This window comes from Hippocampus bargibanti, linkage group LG04, assembly GCF_051943395.1.
Source record: "Hippocampus bargibanti isolate YZ-2025 linkage group LG04, ASM5194339v1, whole genome shotgun sequence".
Classification (NCBI taxonomy): domain Eukaryota; kingdom Metazoa; phylum Chordata; class Actinopteri; order Syngnathiformes; family Syngnathidae; genus Hippocampus; species Hippocampus bargibanti.
This window is the reverse complement of record NC_142737.1, coordinates 6,723,101-6,743,464: the sequence shown is the minus strand read 5'-3', so window position 1 is coordinate 6,743,464 and position 20,364 is coordinate 6,723,101. Positions and strand designations below refer to the sequence as shown.

Genomic DNA, 20,364 nt, shown 5'->3' with positions numbered 1-20,364 from the left:
CATTTTGACAAGTCTCCCGCACTGGGGGTGCTGCACCGGGGAAGACCTCGCATGTTTTTATCCCCCCCCCCCCCCCATCTCCATGGCAACTCCATCCGTCGCCACCACCCACGCCTCATAACGTCGTCGTCCAATAGTCACCCCCACCCCATCCATTCCCCTCCATGTTGTCCCATTCACCGTGAGAGCTATGCAACAACAGCTGAGTACAACCAATGTAGTACTTCACTGGCATTGGTGACCCCCCCCCCCCCCCATTGAACTGCGTGAATGAGTCCAATTTTGGGTACAATCAGTTCCCTTATACATAAGGGGCACTATTTGGAACCTGACTGGGTTCTCGGTCCTCGCCGCCCTTCTCTAGCACACTTTGCCAAAGTGTAACCCCCCGATCCCCTCTACCCCCGCTTCGTATGAGGAAACTGACATGAAGAAGCTAGTGATGTCTTTTGTTGAAACTGGACTGCGAGCAAGGATGCTTTTATACTGTAAGTAGCGACTGACTTCTTTTGCAAAGTTTTTGATAGCGTAAGGCAACGAGCTTGGTTCTTTTTTGTTCGATTGTTTTGTTCCGTTTTTTAGATTTGAAACAGTCTTTTACAGAAAACCAAGTCTGGTTATTTTATATAAGAATAAATTCTCTTGCTGGAATCATGAGTATATAAGAGAGATGAAATGATTTTTTTCTTCTCTGTTTGTATCAGCTATTTTGTTGGTGAAGCTTTTTTTTCTCCCAAATTTTTGCAATCCTGCCCCCCCCCCCCCCCTCAAAAAAAAATCTGACAATCCAAGTATGGTGCAAAGTGTTTACAGCAGATTTATTTTGGGTGGGAAATAGTACAGACTGTATCAGACATGCATGCACTTATTAAACAGTTTTTCGTACGTAAAGTAGTTGATGGGCTTGTTCTTTGTCTTATGAAAGGCAGGGTGTATAAAAATACATTTTATTCATAATGCACAATCCGAACAAACCAATAACTAATTGATGTATTTGTCTTCATTTTTGGTCAGTTTGAAGACGAGTGGTCATATGAGGTCTTCATCCGTCCACTCCTGTGATTAAAAAAAAAAACCATCAAATTGAATGACAAAAAGCAGATTTGCAACCATGCGAATCCATCGTGTAGAATGTGGTCTCTCACCTCTTCTCTTATGCATGGTTCTTTTGCTACATGGCCTTCCTCCTCGTAGCCTCGCTTGCGTTTGCTGTCACACAGAAAAATAACAATAAATGATTCCCTTGTGACATTCTAAGTAGTACTTCATAAATATGAGTTTGGAATATGCTGGACTTGCCAAGCTCTACGATCGCTGTTTGTGACCAAACAACCTTCCACTTTCATCAATGCAACCTTAGTAGTTTTTCATTCGTAGTTGTAGTTCCCCCCCATGTCATATCAAATGAATAAATTAGCTAGATGCAGTGTTTTCCAACCTTTGTTGAGCTAAGACGCATATTTTCTGTTCATCTCTCACCAAAGAAAAAGTCGATAACACGGGTCAATAATATACTGTGTACCATATCTCCTGGTAGCGCATTTATTTGTAGTCAATCATTTTTCAAGCAATAGCGTGACAATGGAATAACTGTGAAGCTGGTTGGGAATCGCTGCACTAGAGTAGCAAATCCACTCACATTTTACGGGTGTGTACCTTTCCCCAATATGTCCACTTTATCTTCCAGGACAGAGTGCACCATCATGTCACTGGCGGCTGCCATCCAGGTCATGTGAATTCCGTGGAATCACACCTGAGAGTACAAAGTGCCAGCCAGAAAGAGCAAAACCTTGTCCGGGCCTCAACTTAATTCTCAGCATGTGGCCTACTATCTCCATAGTTCCAATGCAATATGGCTGCCCCTCCTCCCACTACTGAGAGCAGAGGGGGTGGATGGATACACATTTGCTGCGTATGTGAACATTTTCCTTCCAAGGCTGTTCCCAAATATGCTTTAGACACAGTGTTGCCACGATTAATGATGGGATGGACCTGAGCTACAATCATCTGCAGAACTGTTTGAACTCACATGGGTGTGAACATAAAGAGAGTCGGGGGAGGGGTTGCTTGAGGGAGCAAGGCGACCAAAGCACTGAAGTAGCGTCATCAGGGAATTTGAACACAAGCCTTAAAAGTCCCGTTTCTACACACCATCCACCCCACATGAAGTTTTTTTTATGATGCTTTGTCGATGAAAAATTCAAATGTGTTTGTATGACGTAGCTAAAAGGCAGAAAGGTAGTTTATGTTGAGGAGACAGACGTGTGTGTAACCTGTCTTGTGCATGTGTTAATTTCCGCTACATAAACTTCGCTTTTAAGAATGAAAAGCAGACGGTTTGCTCAAAAGCAGGGTACGTGTATATTGATTTTGAGTAAACTGTCAGAAAATCCAAAGAGGTATGGTTGTATAAGGTGCTAGGCTAACTTATCTTTGGTTGTAAACTTTTTTGTCTGTTCATTCATAACTCTCAAATCCAGTGGCGCTGTGAATACAGCCCGCCATGACCAATATAAAAAATAACGCTTAAAGACCCGTGTGTTCCATTAACTCACTGCCTGACGTGCAAAAAAAAAAAGTCCACTTCAGTGCCATGGTTTTTGTCATTGTCACTCAAATTGCAGGACTCACAGAATATCAAGTAAACATTCAATGCAGTGTAAGAAACCTTAGACTCTCTTCTTTTATCAGAAGAAAAGAGTTAATTCCTAAATTATATGGGTCTGAGTTATATGAGCTTGAAATGAGGGTGGGTGTCCAAAATACAATGAAATGCATACATATTGGTTTATAATCTATTCAGGAATTGAAAAGCGTGACGTGGAGCGCCAGTCCCGAATTTGTTCAGGTTGTGTTTTTTTCTTCCCTGGGGTGCCGATAAGGCACTGGTCAGATCTTTGGCTATGTTTTTCCCTTCCACGAGGGGGCAGCATTTGCCTTTTGTCCATGTTAGCGCTTTGTTACAGTGTCAACTGTTGTTAAAGCGCTATATAAATCATGTATGTATTGTATCTTGTACAGCCGCCCCCATTTAAACCTCAGATAACTCCTTACTCATATAACTTAGGAATTAACCATTTTTTTCTGATGACACAAGAGAGTCCAAGGTGAGATACGATGAACTGAATGTTTATGTAATCCTAAAAGTCAATATTCTATGGGTCCTGCAATTTGAGTGAAAATGACAAAAACCCTGGCACTGGAGTGGACACATTTTTGCACATCATCCGGCAGTGAATGAGTTAACTAAAAATAATAATAATATTGTAATACAATTTGGAATACACTCAAACGTTCAAAACTTTATTAAAAAAAATTAACACAACTGTTATATTTCACTTTTAAGATCTACTTGAATTTGCTGACCGGGTTAAGTCACATTATAGCTCCTGTATTTTGTTTTTCGACTTCTTTCTTTCCTTTCCTCTTCCTTTCATAACTGTGCTGCTGTCTTACTTCTGGGCAGAGTGAACGCTGGCGCGAATGGCTGCCGCTGCTCACCCACACAAAAAAACATCTTATCCCATGACTGTAAAGTGTCCTTGAGTTTTGAAAGGTGCTTAGAAATTAAATGTATAATTATTATTATTATTTATTATTATGGAGTTTGGACATTTAACTAGTGACTTACCACTAGAGGGAGCACTCATACTACAGTTTGAAAATGTGTGCAACGGTGGTACATTAACACCCCCTTCTGCATATTCTGGGCATTATAAAGTTATCTGTTGGTCACATTGGAATTACAAATATTTTAAGATGACTCCTTGTTCATGATGTTACAATTGTCAGTATGCATGTACCCTGCTTTTCTCTTGCTTTTATTCTTGGGAGCACATCACCGCATCTCTGTCCTACTACAGCAGTAACCGCGCCACGGTAGGGGGCTTGGCCTCTTTTGTCTAAATCCGTGCCTGTCTCATGTAGCGTGGCTCTAAGTGCGCACCTCATGACCTCACCGAGCTCACCAAATGTGAGATGAGACCACCGCCAGATACGCAAGACCCGACTGCTGTGATGTGTTAGTATTGATACTTTCTTATTTCATACCTTTTGGTGATGTTATCCTTTTTTATTTTTTCTACCTGGAACTGAAACCTTGAACTTTTTTTTTTTTTTGTATCGTAGATACGACAAGCTGGCAAAAATAAAATAAATTAAAATCAACTGCTGTGACGTAAAGACGAAGTGGTTTGACTGACGGTGGAAAGGATGCACTATAGAAAACGTCCACAAGCTAATTTGAGCTCCCGAATGGCAAGTTTTGAGTGACACCTTTCAATGAGAAATTCATTTTACATGTTTTTGTTCTAGTTGTAATTTGTAATGTACCGGTAGTTTGTGTGACACCACATTAACTGATGTTAATTTATGTAATCTTTTTCAGACCAAAATGACCAGATAAAACTAAATATGTATTTCGCTTTTTCACTGTTCATTTCCTGTTTCGGCTTCTGTTGGCGTAGAGGGCAATTTTGATTGGATGATGCTGATGCCGGTTGGCGGAAAGTGCCATTTTGATTGGATGATCTTGATTTAGGTGCCGTTGATGTCGAAACAGGTAAACGCCCCCTTTTGAATAAGAGTTTATTCGCCATTGTGGAGAGAACAGGTTCTAATTTGATAAATTCTAATTTGCAATGAAACAATACCAGTGATTAAATGATGTCAGTGGTACAAGCCCCATGCTAACGTTAGCATCAATATCTATTTGTCTTACTATTGAATAGTAACCCGGAAGTAACACAAATAGAATAGTGACTATTCTATTTGAGTTACTTCCGGGTTGAGTGAACGCTGGCGCGTGCGGCTGCCGCTGCTCGCCCAGAGAAAGACTTATCCTGTGACGGTAAAGTGACCTTGTGAGTTTTGAAAGGTGCTTATAAATTAAATGTATTATTACTTATTATTATTATACTGTGAGAGGCAGCAGAAAGCAAGCGTGCAAGCTAATGTGTGTGCGATAGTTTGGCTGGATTTTTACCAATCATGAGGAACAGAAAACCATATTAATGGTGAGTATTATCATAGTTATTTTAAATAATACATTCTGACATTTTTTTTTTAAATCAAATTTATGTATATATATAACAGTATATGCGTGTGCACCTCCCTTTTTTCAGACTTTTTTCCTCATTTGTCAATCTCATCCCTGTTTATCGATTAGAGATGAGAAACGTCACTATTCACGGGTTTTAATTTCAAGTGTCACTCAAAACTGCAAAATGGAGTATAAATGTCATGAAATGAACAGTCTTGAATGTTCCGTGGCAGTCACAATGATCCTTACTTGTTTGAACTTGTAGCAAATTTCGCATGGATCCTCGCCAGCTTCTGCTCACATGCATTCACCTCGTCAGATTTGGGAAGTTCGTATCGTTTCAGGAGGCTTTTGATGCCTACAGGCGAGCAAAGGAAGCGTGCGTGCGGGCGGGTTCACCGACTTTGCAAGAAGATGCAACGTCTCCCATTTTATTGATGGTGGATTACTCACGTCTCATCGAGTCGTACATTTTGGACAGCGTTTCTTGCTCGTTCTTCAGTCCCAAGCATTCAGTCAGGTAGCTATCAAACAAAACATAATCGCATAAGGCACTTTATTGTTTGTAAACAATAGACAGGAGGCTAATTTTTTTCTATTTGTGCTACACGGAATTTCAAACTTGCTTACTTCTCTATGTTGAGGCCGGCTCTTGAGGCGCTGCTTAGGATAGCAGTGAGTGCAATCTGTGACGGGGAAAAAAGCAGCCCCGCGTCTGTCATGGCCGCATATGCCAGAAAGTCATCCACGCTCTTCCTCAGGGATTCTGGGTTCTCCAGGGACGGATATCTGGTCTGGACGGTGAGAGATGGGGATAAAGTTAGTGTAACTGGAGGGCATATTGTCATTGGTTGCCATGACAACAAAATATAATCTATTTGGCCTTGTTGTTCTGTAAAAGTGTTTAACGTTTCTATGCGAACCTTTATTTGTCTGTATTTCCATCCCAATAGAAAAACACACAAATAAAGATTTGCATTGAAATGTTAAACACTTTTACAGAATAAGACCAAATAAATTATCTTTTTGTTGTCATGGCAACCAATGACAATATACCCTCCAGTTACAGTTAGTCATACACAGCACTACAGTAATGCTTCCCGACTACGTGTCCGATTTTTCACAAGATGGCAGAAAATCCTAATTTATTTTGTGTATCCGCCGACACGATCCAAATTAAACCTAAAACCACCATGGCGCTTACAACAGACGTCTTAGATCGTTACCACATAGGCTTAGTCATGCTGATGAGGTGATACCAGAGCGAATGGGGGAAATCAGAGCCAGTCATAGAACATAATCAGACGGAACAACAGAAGTTATCATATTAGCTTCCTCTGCTCCACCCAACCTTAGAGCAGGAACCTATCAAAGCAGAGGTCTGTCACACCATCTCTTTCCATTAGGGATATAGGGCCAGAGCTACCAGCACAACTTTAGTTCGCTGACGAAGCTTTTCGGATGAGGAGCAAAACGTCTGACACCTTCAAAGAAGTACAGATGATGTGCTGTCCCCTTTAACTCATTCATTGCCACACGTGCAAAAATGTGTCCACTGCAGTGCCAAGGGGTTTGTCATTGTCACTTGAATTCCAGGACCCACAGAATCTTGAGTTTTAGGACTACATAAACATTCAATGCAGCGTAAGACGCATTCGACTCTCTTCTTTCATCAGAAAAAAAATGAGTTAATTCCTAAATTATATGGGTCTGGAGTTATATGAGCTTGAAATGAGGGCGGCTGTCCAAAATACAATGCAATACATACATATTGGTTTTTACAGGGCTTTAACAGCTGAAGCTGAAACAAAGCGCTAACATGGAAAAAATGGGGAATGCTTCCCCCTTGTGGAAATGAAAAACAGTGCCAGAGGCCATGGCCAGCACTTTATCAGCACCCAAACAATAAAAACAAATTCAGGAATGGTGCGCTACATCATATTTTCAATTCCCAAATAAATGTGTGAATGGTAGTGAATGAGTTAAGGAAAATGCTGTGTAATTCTTTACACTGTATTTTCTTTAACATATTTTAAGGAGGTTTGCATCTAAAAATTGGCCCACCTTGAGGTCAATGAGCAGTCCTTCCAGGGGTCTGTAAGGGTTGTGGACCACCAGGTGGAAATTCAGTTGCTGGACAAGCAGTAGCTCGTACTCTAGAATCTGCTCCGAAACGCGTTCCTGTTCGGCCGGACTCTCCTGCACGAGGTTTCCCACAAACTGGCTGCTGGATACGTTAAACTCGTCCACCTTGCAGGCTAGATATGAACATGTCAACCTGAGAAAGGAAGGAGGGAAAAAATGACATAAGGATAAATTACTTCCAACAGTCACCCTCAATCCAATTTGAATTTGTAATGGTGCCACTATGACATTTTGAGGTTACAAACTAAATTGACCATTGTCGTAAAAACACGACTCCATTGCAGTTCAGCATTCACCACCCGCCCTACTTACATGATAATCTTTGGGTGGTACTCCATTAGAGAGTTGTTCATGTAGAATCTTCTGAAGTACATAAGGGCTGTACCCTGCATACAAATAACACAACTTTCTCATCACAAGTGCTTCTGGTACGTTATCCCTCCCAATAAACATGTAAATACATACAATAACAGATTTGGGCATTGCAGGTTTGAAAACATTGCAGAAATCCAGCAGTGTTCTCTCATAGCTTCTGAAGAGAACATCTTCTTCGTGACGGTTCAGGAACACGGATTCGCTTATCACGTGCTGTGGGAGTGGATGAGTTGCACCAAAAAAGAGGTGTGGTCATGTTAAGGTGTGCAAGGTAAAGTTTGGTAAACATTTGTGGCATTTTTAGTGTCGTTAACCTTCCCGCTGTCTCTTATCTTCTTTCGGAACTTCTGGTTGGCTTCAGACCGCAACAGTTCCAACTCGTCGTCGTCGTTAAAGGTCCAATATTTTCTTTGGGAACTGTCATGGAACATGGCTGCAAGAAAATACGTCACTGAAAAGTGAGTAATTGTTTGTTGGTTTCACAGATATAGCAAACATAAAGACGTTTTATTTCATTGATATTCACCAGTGATCGAAAACAGTGGAAGCAATTGTTGTCGCGTTTATGTCTTGCACGTTCGTGCGTTGTGCTTCCAAAGCAGCTTTCAACGACGGCTGTCTTGCATGTAAAATAACGTCGGCTCTGTGTAAATCTACTTAATCCGAGTCATTTGGGCGAAAAAAAAAATAGTATTTACCGCTGATAACAAGAGTGACTTAGATTATTGTTCGTCCGTGAATTTGATGAAACGACTTGCCATAAATACCAGTCGCACTTCATACGTAACATGTCGTCGCTTGTTGATGTCGCTACCGTATTCTCTGCTCGACCGCGCAATAACATTTTCTTTTTGTAGTTTGAATATCTATCTGGATAAAATGTTTTTTCGTGTTTTTGAGAAACATTGCCACACTAAAAGATAAACGTAAACTACATTTTATAGAATATCGCTGTAATTATAGTGTGCAACGTAGTATTATATACAGAAGCTGTACTGTGTTATTTTTCATTTGAATAAAATTTGCAGTTCACTATAAATTGATCTACATTGAACCTGTGTGCATAAAAGCTGCATTTATTTAAGAGCACGGCAGCTCTTGATCACAGGCTGTGTTTGAAACGTCCCCACTCAACACTCCGCCCGAGTAGCGGTGCTTAGCAATTTGCATAAACAGCAGTCATTTATAAATAATGAAGGCACATGAGTGCAGCGGGAACCTCTCATTTGCATATCAACACTGCTATGGTTTGATTTCCTAGGTCGGTGTTGTTGTCCTAAAAAGCCCTGCAAGCCTGCATAAAACCACAACTAAGGAATTATACATCTTCAACAGGTATGTACATCGTGGTGGGGGGGGGGGGGCGGAGGTGTTGTGTATGTAATCCTCCGATAAACGTTAAGTCTGTTTGTGATTTGTTGATTTGTGTCCTGCTGCTTTTTCCTCAACCCCGTCCTTCAATTTGCATGAACATAAGAAACCATGCAATGTTGATGCGTTGCAGCCTGTCTGCGTTCACGCACGCCCATGGGGGTGGGGGGTTGCTTGTGTACCCGCACACACTTGTGTGTCCGCATGAGGGCGGTGGGTGTATATATCACAATGTCTAAATTAACTAACAGCGGTCAGCAATGTGTTTTTATGTTTATACTGGAACATATTTACAGTAGTAAATGCAACCCCAATGATTGGGCCCACCAGATTAGTGAACTGCTAATATTTCAAAAAATGTTCATCATATAAACTCAAAATTGTGTATGTTTGAATAGTCTCTTTTCTGGGCTAGTACAAGTCTTTAAAGTTCTTATTGGTGGTTGTTGTCAAACTGCAGTTACATTAGTGTTTTTTTTATGTAAAAGTGAAAGTCTACATGTGTTGATGCACCGTTTGTGTCCAAGTCGTATAGTTTACAGAAACATCTATGGTGGTTTTAAGTACACAACATGCATTTTCTCTTTCGTTCACGCTTATTAGTTTGACAGTTAGCTTTCAAACACTTGAAGACTTTTCATTGAAAAAAATGTTCTACATGCCAAACTGCTATGAATTGTGAAGTGAGTTAAGCAGAAAGAAGATGCAGGAGAAGGGTCAGGGTTGCGCTCAAAACTATCATGATAGGTTAATACATTTTTTAAATGCGTAAATTAAGATTGAACCAATAATTATTGCTTTAAATCAAAAGGGGAGAAATATGAGTTCATTTTTATGATGCATTCAGGGACCCCTGGACATTTCAAGCCCCAAGCAACCACACGCCTTTTTTTACGTGATGGAAATTCCACCCTGTGTGTGTGTGTGTGTGTGTGTGTGTGTGTGTGTGTGTGTGTGTGTGTGTGTGTGTGTGTGTGTGTGTGTGTGTGTGTGTGTGTGTGTGTGTGTGTGTGTGTGTGTGTGTGTGTGTGCGTGTGCCTGTGCGTGCGTGTGTGTGTGTGTGTGTTTTACATTCTTGCCAATGATTTATGGGAAACGGTGTGATTGCGGGTCATCACTTTACAAGACACAAGCATATTTAAACCCAATCTCAGCCCCCCTAAAATACCACAGGTGATAAATGTAGTTATGATGTACCGTATTTTATTATTATCATTACAGTCTATAATATTATCCTCACACCTTGTCTTAGAACCCATCAGGGGCCATTTCGGTTATTATAAAGTCTTCTTCGGGGCATACAAAATGAACGGAGGAAAGAAGAAGATTGACCTCATGTTTATTGTTATTGTTATATCGTGCTTTAGAAGCGTTTGTGGGGTTGAGGGATTTTTACAGCAGTTTATCTATCGTTTTATTTCTTTTTGGAATTAGATGGTTCTTCACTGGCTTAGTAGCTTGCTTTGCTAGCTTGGTTGAATTTATTTGAAGTATCAATGTTATGACATTTAATTGGTGGTGCAGAATTTAAAATTGAAACAAAGATTACCGGATAATTCCAGTTGAGTGCTGTCTTTTTTTAGGGGGATTTTTTTTGTGCCATTTAAAAAAATATAGCTAAAGATCGTGCTGGGTTTTACATTAAAATATCACCACACATTAATATGAACAATAAAAATGAACTTAAAAAAAACTTAAAAATGAATTTAATGTAATTTAATTATATTTTTTTTTTTTTAACTTGACTTGACCCCGCCATGGCCACCTGGGGGCAATATAACACAGACATAAGCCATACAGATCTTCTCAATCAGTCTCGTTGATAATAATAATAATAAAACATTTCATTTATAAGCGCCTTTCATAGCTCTCAAGGTCACTTAACAGTCTCAGGATTGTTTTTTCTGTGGGTGAGCAGCGGCAGCCACCCGCGTCAGCGTTCACTCCATCCAGAAGTACCTCGACCTTGCCTGTGACTGTGGGGTGTCCTTGAGAGTTTTGAAAGGCGCTTAGAAATAAAATGTGTATATAGATAGATAGATAGCTAGATAGATAGTGATATAGCTAATTAATAGCCAGCTACCTAGATGGTGATATAGCTAATAAGTAGGCAGACAGCCACATAGTGAAGGGTTATTTCTGATTATATTTTGTTTAGTAAAGCCTCTGTCGTGATATTTTGTTTTTCTCAATATGTCATGAAAATAATGTGTAGATAATAATAAGTAGCAAGTAGATATTTAACTAGATAGTTCGCTAGATAGCTAGCTCGCTAGGTAGCCAACTAGATAGCTAGCTCGCTCGCTAGGTAGCCAACTAGATAGCTAGCTCGCTCGCTAGGTAGCCAACTAGATAGCTCACTCGCTAGGTAGCCAGCTAGAGAGCTCGCTAGCTATCTGTCGTTTTTATTTTAAACTATTTTTAGTGCCTCTCTAATCAAGTTAGCCTCCATCTTGAATTGCGTCTTTTGCTCGCGTATGACAAACCTTTTCATACACAAAACGTGAAAAGATTGCAATTCCCGGATACAATATCACCTGAAATCCAAGCGCTGACTGATGAATTAGTACATTGTCACCTTGGCCGTGCATGTCTCGAAGGAGGAAGACTGATACAATAGTTCCCACCACGTGTATAAAGCCTCTCTCTGTTGCGCAAAAAGGAAACCATTTAGAAATAACCTTGACGGCCATGCAAATGATTTCTCTGACCAATGAGCTCACTAAATCTCATTTGATGGTCTTCGTTTTTTTTTTTTTTTTTTTTTTTTTTGTTAAACAGCTCAGCTTCACGCGCCAACAAATACAATTAAAACCCTGATTCCAAATCCCACGACGTGCATATTAATTATGCTTCCCCTCCATTACAACATGCACACCCCTACCCCCAACATATACCCACTCTTCTTTGTGCAACCGTTACCGTGGCAACCGATGCTAGATGTCAGAACCATCTCCAAGGACATTCGTATACAGGCAATGGGTCATGTGCATTGAAGCTGGGCATCAACACCAAGATGGCTACCAATCATACCCGCCCTTCCCCCCTCTCATATATTTTGCTGCATGGGAGACATGTTTGAGCTTGGAAACAAAGCAGGAAGTGCATGTTGATGATACGTGCAGTGCGAGTGAAGATTTGTAAAAATAATTCATCTGGTTGGCATTGTTTTTTTGGGGGGGTTGGGTGTCCCTTCCCCCTCCCCCTTACAGACACTTAATGCACCCCCGCTGGCTCTCTAATTGAGCTTTGTGTCTACCTCAATCTCTATTCAAACACGGCCTGATTTGCATAGCACTCCCGCACCGCGGACATCTCCCCAGCTGTACAGTAGAGAACTAAATGAGGAACACAGACCCACTTTACGTGAAGTGAATACTAAACAGCTGACGCTTCCTGTCAGTGTTTCCGGAAAACACAACAAGCAACTGATAAATGAGAAGTAAAAGGAAAATCGATGCGCTCGCACTGAGACACCTGAAACGACGTGCAACGGTCGACTGTGTCAAAATGTTATTATTATTATTATTATTTTTATAAATTAAATGTGAAAGACTCATAGAAAATGAATATTTGGGGATTACGGTGTATATATATCCATTTCTTCATCTTTCTGTGACTCATCCAGTTTCTTAGTAACTCAATGAGTCAAAAGCACTCTTACAAAAAAATTCAGGCTTGTCAATTTTGGGGAAAAAAACGTGTGTATTATAGATACAGACGCTCCCCTACTTACGAAAATACGAGTTACGAACAACGGTGCATAACGTATGTAATATTCTCTCCAGTTGTACATGTACATGTACATATCTTTATAGACGAGATACAGTATAGTCTCGTTATATCGATATTGGTTTTATCGATAGTACTGCTTATTACAATACTATTTCTATGAACGTAAGGAGAAATTTTACATGCCGCAGGATCAGATATATTGATAGTCCGGTTATATCGATATTTTCTCCGACTCCCGAGAATATCGATATAACGAGACTTTACTGTATTTTATAAAATGTTTATTTTTCAGGACAAACCAATACAGGTTACTTAAAGGACAACCGACGCCTCCGGACAAGTTGTGTCCATAATTTGTAAAATAATAATAATAATAATAATAATAATAACTTTCATTTATAAGCGCCTTTCAAAACTCACTTCAAATGACATCTACTGAGTGTATTTTAAAAGGATTCCACCGCATATAGCTATATCTTACGTTTTAAGACTCGCGCTGAATATTCCGGAAGTCTTGTTTTTGAGTTGGTGACGAGTCTGACCGAAAAAAGGACACATTGTAGCAGTCCTTCCATCATGTCAATGCTTGTTTGGTCTGAAAACCTCGTGTTGCGCCAGAAGAGGGCGTCCAAGCTCCATATAAGGAATTTATCAGCCTGTGGAAACGCAATACACTGTCATGTCTACAAGAGGTCGCCATTTTCTGCCTTTTTTTGGGTGAGATATTTACCCCCAATGTTGCCTCAAAATGGCATGGAATGAATTCTATAATCGATTGCAAACATGTATGCTTTCCTCTTCAGAACTATTTAAACCATATTCATAAGAAAGCATATTCTCCTAATCTGAAGCCATTGTTTTGATTCTCCAGCAATGCAAGACGTCTTGGCGTGACGTCACGAACTGGGGGCGGGACTTTCTGAAAATGCCCAATTCACAGCTCAATTTTTTTTGCAGATTTTGGACACTTTAAATCATTTTTATTGGTGTTTTGCATTTGAATAAAAATATCATACTGCGTGTTTTGGGTATTTTAGATGCTATAGAACGTTTTTCTGATGTCAGTTGGGAAACAAAAAAGTGACGTCGGTTGTCCTTTAAATGACATTAAAATATCTTTAATACGCTGACGTCGTGATGGATGTCCAGGTTGGTGATAACGCTCATTTATCAACACTTCCTGTTTGAGGCCCGCGAGGGGAAATAACATAGTGCAAGATAATAACCCGCTAGCCTCCATTTTTAACGGGCATAATTAGAGTACAAATATCCGGATTAAGGGCAACACTTAAACTGAATCCACACTAGCATTAGCACTTTACTTACTGACTAAATTGGATCGAAACTATTTAGCGCTCTAAATAAGTATGCTTCAATCACACTTTGAGTCCAAGTGATATTTTTAGAAAATAATAGCTAGGGGGTGTTAAGATTATGTTACACAAAGAAAAAAAATGTTGCTACATGTAAACACTTTTTTTTTGTCCGTGTTTACAAGTATTGTTTATCATGCCTGTCCCAAATGTTATTATGTTATAAACTGTGGTAACATCTTGAGTGGCAGTGTTTATAAAAGTCTTTGCAGGGGTGAAGAAAAAGCCAGTGGGGAACATGCTTCATTTTCGCACGACCCCATAAGTGAACAAATATGATATATAAATGGCTTGGATTTGCCTTTATTAGTCTCACAGTGGAGAAATTTATATTTCACAGCTATTTTAATTTGAAATGTATTTATTTATTATTTAATTTTTATTTTAATTTTAAAAAGTGACAGCAAATGCTGTCACTTTTTAAAATTAGGACATAGTAGAGAAATGTATCTGTAAATGTGTGTGTGTGTGTGTGTGTGTGTGTGTGTGTGTGTGTGTGTGTGTGTGTGTGTGTGTGTGTGTGTGTGTGTGTGTGTGTGTGTGTGTGTGTATATGTGTTTAGAATGGTATTATTTTGGCCTTAAAAATGTTATTTATACAGCATGGTTAAAAAAATCAAAAATAAGGTTGTATGTGATGTTTTGTAAATTATTGTTGATGTAATTTGACAGTAAATGAGTCAACTTAAGTTGGTTAGTCATGTTTTGTTGCAAAGAATAACCCTTTCAAGGACAAAGACCCATCAGAATCAATGATTCTACTAATAACCTCTTAATAAATATAAAAGGGATTTTGAGTATTCTTTTATTTTAGTATTATTTAAAATGTTTGGCTTTTTATTAACATTTCCGGGGTTCAAATTTGCAATCGCACGAGGTAAAGGTTAGCCATTGTTAGCTGGTGTGAAAGCGCTACATAAATCAATATGTATTGTATTGTATTGTATTGTATTATAGTGTATTGTGTACATTTTGTATGCATTATTTTCTCATTATGAGGCGCATGCTTGAATATGGAATTGGTTGTTTAAAAATGGGGAACAGGGCGTGCTTGCTTGATCAAGGCTAGGTTGCTTAGCAACTCATCTTTTTTTTGTCAGAGGGAAAAAAAAAAGAAAAACTCAACCTCAGAGATTTAATAATCAGGTTGTGGGCATTAAAATGCAAAGCAAGATGTCTGGCTGCACCTGAACGACAACGGGAATTAGACTAGGGTAATTTCGCTACTTACAGGTGAATGGTTGACCTTGCCCAGCAAGTGGCTGTCAAAAAAAGACAAAAAAAATCACATTTCAGTGCCGCAAATTAGACAAGATAGATTCAAAATATGGACTCGTTTCAGTGGATGAAATCAAAAATACATTTTTATTTTTTTTGTCAAAAAGTAAAAAAAAAAAAAAGTCAAAGTCAGCTTTATTGTCAAATATGCTAATATGCATGACATACAGCACAGATGAAATTACTGTTCTCTCGGACACAGCATTACAATCAATTACAAAACACAATTCACCCCCCCCCCCCCCCCCCCCCCCCCCCCAAAAAAAAAAAAAAAAAACCTTCAGGTGGTCGCACTACGCTTTACTATGCTGGACAAATGTGACGTTTAATTACCTCTCGTCATTCCAATGCACACGCTGCGTCTGGCGCACAAATAATACGTCATTAGCATTAAAACTATAACGAAGAAAAAAAAGATGACGCGTGATAAGATGGTGTCCAGAACAACAAAATAGCGATAGATGTTATTCTGAATATTTTAATGCCATAACATTTGTAATTAATTATTCAAGTGATCTTGTGCTCAGCTGTAACATAGAAAACAATAATTCTAAAACATTGCCAAATGTTTTGGTGGTGCTAATACAAATGAACGACAAGTAATCCAAAAGAATGATTTAAATTCAAGCAATATTTTACACTTTCACCTGATAATTAATTAGGGGCAATTTGTATTTTTATGATGTTTACGTTTAGTTTTTTCAGGAGTTAATTTCACAGAATCTGCACTCGCCTCGACACGGAGACACACGCGCACACACATGAATTACTCGCGCTCTTCACTAGATGGTGTAAGAACATCGTTCTGGATGTTTTGAAACCGACCTTTTTTTATTTACATGTTTATTTTTAGCCAAGACCGTCTTTTATTTGTGTATTATTGTCATTCTTGAAAGAAAAGACTATCATGAAAGACAAAATCAATGAATTGAACAGGTTATTAGTTTTAGAGAACACAGCGCAATGTATAAGGCAAAACAGCAATGATTTTTCAAAACAAATCAAACCTTGTTCTTCTTGTTGTTGTTCTTGTTGTTCTTGTTCTTCTTCTTCTTCTTCTTGTTATTGTTATTGTATTTATTTTTATTATTATTACATTTGATTTCTAAGCGCATTTTAAAACTCTCAAGGTTACTTTACAGTCACAGGATATATTTTTCTGTGGGTGAGCAGCGGCACAACACGCGCCAGCATTCACTCAACCTGGAAGTAACTCAAGTAGATAGAAAGCTAGCTAGCTAATAGGTACTAAAAGCCATTAGATATTATTATTATTATTATTATTATTAATGTTGCAGATATACAACGGTGGCTCTCTTTTGTGCTACATCACAAAAAATGTAATTAAAAAATAATTTGTCGCCAACATTTGTCATGGATTACTGTAATTTAAAAAAAAACTTTTAGTTGAACAATAAAACATAAGATGCTGTTGCAAATACTGTTTCTAAAAACTACTCACCCACGAGTACCGCTGCTGGTTGTAGTTGAGGACTGCAAGTTTGTCAAAAGTACCGTTTAACTTAAATCCCATTGCCATGCAATATTCTGTTTGTGTTATTTATTCTTCGTTAACTTAAAGGACAACCGACGTCACTTTTTTGTTTCCTAACTGACATCAGAAAAACGTTTTATAGCATGAAAAATACCCAAAACACGCAGTATGATATTTTTATTCAAATGTAAAACACCAATAAAAATTAAAGTGTCCAAGATCTGTAAAAAATTGAGCTGCGAATTGGCATTTTCAGAAAGTCCCGCCCCCTGTTCTCGACATCACGCCAAGACGTCTTGCATTGCTGGAGAATCAAAATAATGGCTTCAGATTCGGAGAATATGCTTTCTTGTTACACCTCCAGTTATGAATATAATTCAAATAGTTCTGAAGAGGAAAGCATACATGTTTGCAATCGATTAAAGAATTTATTCGGTGCCATTTTGAGGCAACATTGGGGGAAATGTCTCACCCAAAAAGAGGCAGAAGAAAATGGCGACCTCTTGTAGACATGACAGTGTATTGCGTTTCCACAGGCTGATAAATTCCTTATATGGAGCTTGGCGCAACACGAGGTTTTCAGACCAAACAAGCATTGACGTGATGGAAGGACTGCTACAATGTGTCCGTTATTACTCGGTCAGTTCCTTCAGTGACGTCACGTACGAACTCATCACCAACACCAAAAACAAGACTTCCAGAACATTCAGCACAAGTCTTAAAAGGTAAAATAGAGCTACTATATGTGGTGGAATCTTTGTAAAATACGCTCAGTAGAAGTCATTTGAAGCCATTTTACAAATTATGGACACAACTTGTCCTGAGACGTCGGTTGTCCTTTAAGATAGCCATTCTTGAATCAATGAATGAATGAAAGGAGTTTTCAACATGGCGTAGTCTCCGTACTCCATTCCCCTCCAAGTAACATATCATTAGCTCATAGCCTTGTTGTGGTTCGCCATCCTTGGCCGCCGCCCGGCGCCTTGGAGCGCCTGAATTGGCCTGGGAAAGAGACGGCCGAGGCTTAAGCGTCCAAACTGTGGAGATGACAAGGGGGCTCCTTGATGAGCCCAAAAGGCCGACTGGGCCCAGCCACACTTTGCCCGTGTTCTTTATTCATTCCCCCCTTGTCCTTTTCTCCCAGAAAGAGAGCCAATAGGGCCCAGCAGGTGAATGTAAAGAAACGCGAGAGGACTCCCTCCGGATCGGCCTTTCAAGGCTGGACAATAGGCCGGCCCACCTCTTGTACAGCTGCATTAGAAAGCTGATTAAAGCTCTTCCTGTGAGCCATTGATTGAGAATGCTAAGCTAAAACCAACAAAACCCCACACTGCCGTCGTCTGTTAATGATGGAGTCCCACTTACAAAGCGCGGGCTTCAAATGATTAGTGGGGCTTTGTTTTCTTAGTAGTACAGCAAAAGGGTGTGTGTTTGTGTGTGTGTGTATACTTGTCTCACCATAGCAGGAGGTCCTCAAACAGATAGCTCCAATTAATCGCGGCCTCGCTGCAATTTTGTAATATCCTCCCTTCACTTTCCATTCCACTTAGCAGAGCCCGCATGCGTGTTTGTCTTTGTTCAGTCTGTGCGACAGGTAACGGAAAGTTCTAGTAACTTAAAAACTCAAAGGCCGCTTCCTCGGGAGCGATATAGAGAGTAAAATAGACATGTTAGTTTGTGTTTCGAGACTGAATGATCCAAAAATGTTTTGAAAACAATAAACCAAACGGAGCGCTTGTTTTGCTCACCTCAAAAGCTTCTAGTCAAAATTAAAGGTCGGAATTTACTGACGTTGCTACCTTTGCAATTCATTTGTTATGAATTAGTTTTATTGTTATTTTGATGACAGAATTTCATGTTCAGTGACCGTGCCGGTGTTTTATATAATAATAATAATAATAATACATTTCATTTATAAGCACCTATCAAAACTCTCAAGGACACTTTACAGTCACAGCATATTTCTTTTCTGCGGGTAAGCAGCGGCAGCCACATGCGCCAGCGTTCACTCAACCCGGAAGTAACATAATGTAAAACAAAAAAAAAATAATAATTAGTGTCTTCTTCGGCTTAACACTAGCCTGTGGTGGGGTCTTTTTCTGTCCCACAATAGCAAAAGTACTCCACTTGATAACAAACCACGTGATACAAAAGGGAGGGGGGGGGCATTCGACACGCCTCTCAAAATATTTCAGTGCAATTCTGCCCATGTGTAAATAATAATAATAAACATTTAATAGTGTACTTGTAGTGTTTTTTTTTCTTGCCTTAAACTGCCGTTATCAATTTTGCTCATATGCTACCTAGCTAGCTATTTGCTATGTATTAGCTATCTGGCTAGCTGGGTGGCTATCTCGCTAGCTATTTAGCTAGCTTTCCATTAGCTGTCTGGCTATATATCTAGCTGTTTGGCTAGCTATCTATTAGCTATGTATTAGCTAGCTGTCTCGCTAGCTATCTATTAGCTATGTCTTAGCTAGCTAGCTTTCTATTTATTTGAGTTACTTCCGGGTTGAGTGAACTAGCTAGCTATTTAGCTAGCTATCCATTAGCTGTCTGGCTATCTATCTAGCTGTCTGGCTAGCTATCTATTAGCTATCTATTAGTTATGTATTAGCGAGCTATCTCGCTAGTTATGTATTAGCTATGTATTAGCTAGCTAGCTAGCTTTCTATTTATTTGAGTTACTTCCGGGTTGAGTGAACTAGCTAGCTATTTAGCTAGCTATCCATTAGCTGTCTGGCTATCTATCTAGCTCTCTGGCTAGCTAGCTATTAGCTATCTATTAGTTATGTATTAGCTAGCTATCTCGCTAGCTATATATTAGCTATGTATTAGCTAGCTAGCTAGCTTTCTATTTATTTGAGTTACTTCCGGGTTGAGTGAACTAGCTAGCTATTTAGCTAGCTATCCATTAGCTGTCTGGCTATCTATCTAGCTCTCTGGCTAGCTATCTATTAGCTATCTATTAGTTATGTATTAGCTAGCTATCTCGCTAGCTATATATTAGCTATGTATTAGCTAGCTAGCTAGCTTTCTATTTATTTGAGTTACTTCTGGGTTGAGTGAACGTTGGCGAGTGTGGCTGCCGCTGCTCACCCGCAGAGAAACATCTAACAGTGACTTAAGTGACCTTGAGAGTTTTGAAAGGCGCTTAAAAGTGAAATGTATTATTATTATTATTATAGCACTTTTATATTTTTATATAGGCCAAATATTTAATCCAGCCTTTGTAATGAATTAATTGTGCAGTCATACTAAAATGCTGCGAACATTGACCACATATAAATTTACCTCCTCAAATGTATTTTTTACCTCCCATATTATATTTACTGTGACAACCATGAAAAAAGGGGGAAACTCGACATCGCGTTCGGCCTGTGATGTGATGATGTACAGTCACTTTCACACGGTGATTATTACATTCCCCTTTTAAAATATGGATTTTTAAACACTTCTCATTGTTATGTTAACGGACGCTTGCTGTATGTTAATCCTTTTATGGAGGAACGCTATAGGGAGGCGCATCAAGATGTGGGGAAAGATTTATGG

General features: G+C 39.3%; 2 protein-coding genes and 1 long non-coding RNA gene across 4 annotated transcripts in view; 2 read left to right on the top strand and 1 right to left on the bottom strand.

The window, feature by feature from the left end:
- The window catches only part of rasa1a (RAS p21 protein activator (GTPase activating protein) 1a), a 29,006-nt gene extending 23,722 nt beyond the window's left edge, over window positions 1-5,284 (top strand). For both annotated transcript variants that reach the window (XM_088993774.1, XM_088993773.1), the window contains exon 27: window positions 1,688-5,284. In XM_088993774.1, coding sequence (XP_088849900.1) covers window positions 1,688-1,736 — 49 coding nt within the window. In that variant the 3' untranslated portion in view covers window positions 1,737-5,284. The remainder of the gene's footprint in view (window positions 1-1,687) is intronic.
- Window positions 64-8,341, bottom strand: ccnh (cyclin H). The gene is made up of 10 exons (XM_088993776.1): window positions 8,088-8,341; window positions 7,876-7,994; window positions 7,652-7,774; window positions 7,499-7,572; window positions 7,106-7,319; window positions 5,672-5,835; window positions 5,495-5,565; window positions 5,291-5,399; window positions 1,146-1,209; window positions 64-1,056 (listed from the first exon to the last, which is right to left on the bottom strand). Exons 2-10 carry the CDS (start codon window positions 7,990-7,992, stop codon window positions 1,030-1,032), a joined length of 963 nt encoding a protein of 320 aa, XP_088849902.1. The 5' UTR covers window positions 7,993-7,994; window positions 8,088-8,341; the 3' UTR covers window positions 64-1,029.
- Window positions 7,882-20,364, top strand: part of LOC148898841 (uncharacterized) — a 67,993-nt gene continuing 55,510 nt past the window's right edge. Inside the window, exons 1-2 of the long non-coding RNA XR_016114647.1 lie at window positions 7,882-8,019; window positions 8,823-8,896. This is a non-coding gene — a long non-coding RNA (uncharacterized LOC148898841). The remainder of the gene's footprint in view (window positions 8,020-8,822; window positions 8,897-20,364) is intronic.

Excerpts from the sequence above, each read along its gene's own strand:
- ccnh (XM_088993776.1), bottom strand. The coding sequence starts at position 7,992 with ATGTTCCATGACAGTTCCCAAAGAAAATATTGGACCTTTAACGACGAC. Across the intron at positions 7,775-7,875 it reads AGATAAGAGACAGCGGGAAG|CACGTGATAAGCGAATCCGT; the intron begins GTTAACGACACT and ends CCACTCCCACAG. Across the intron at positions 1,210-5,290 it reads TTTGCTACAAGTTCAAACAA|CAAACGCAAGCGAGGCTACG; the intron begins GTAAGGATCATT and ends TCTGTGTGACAG.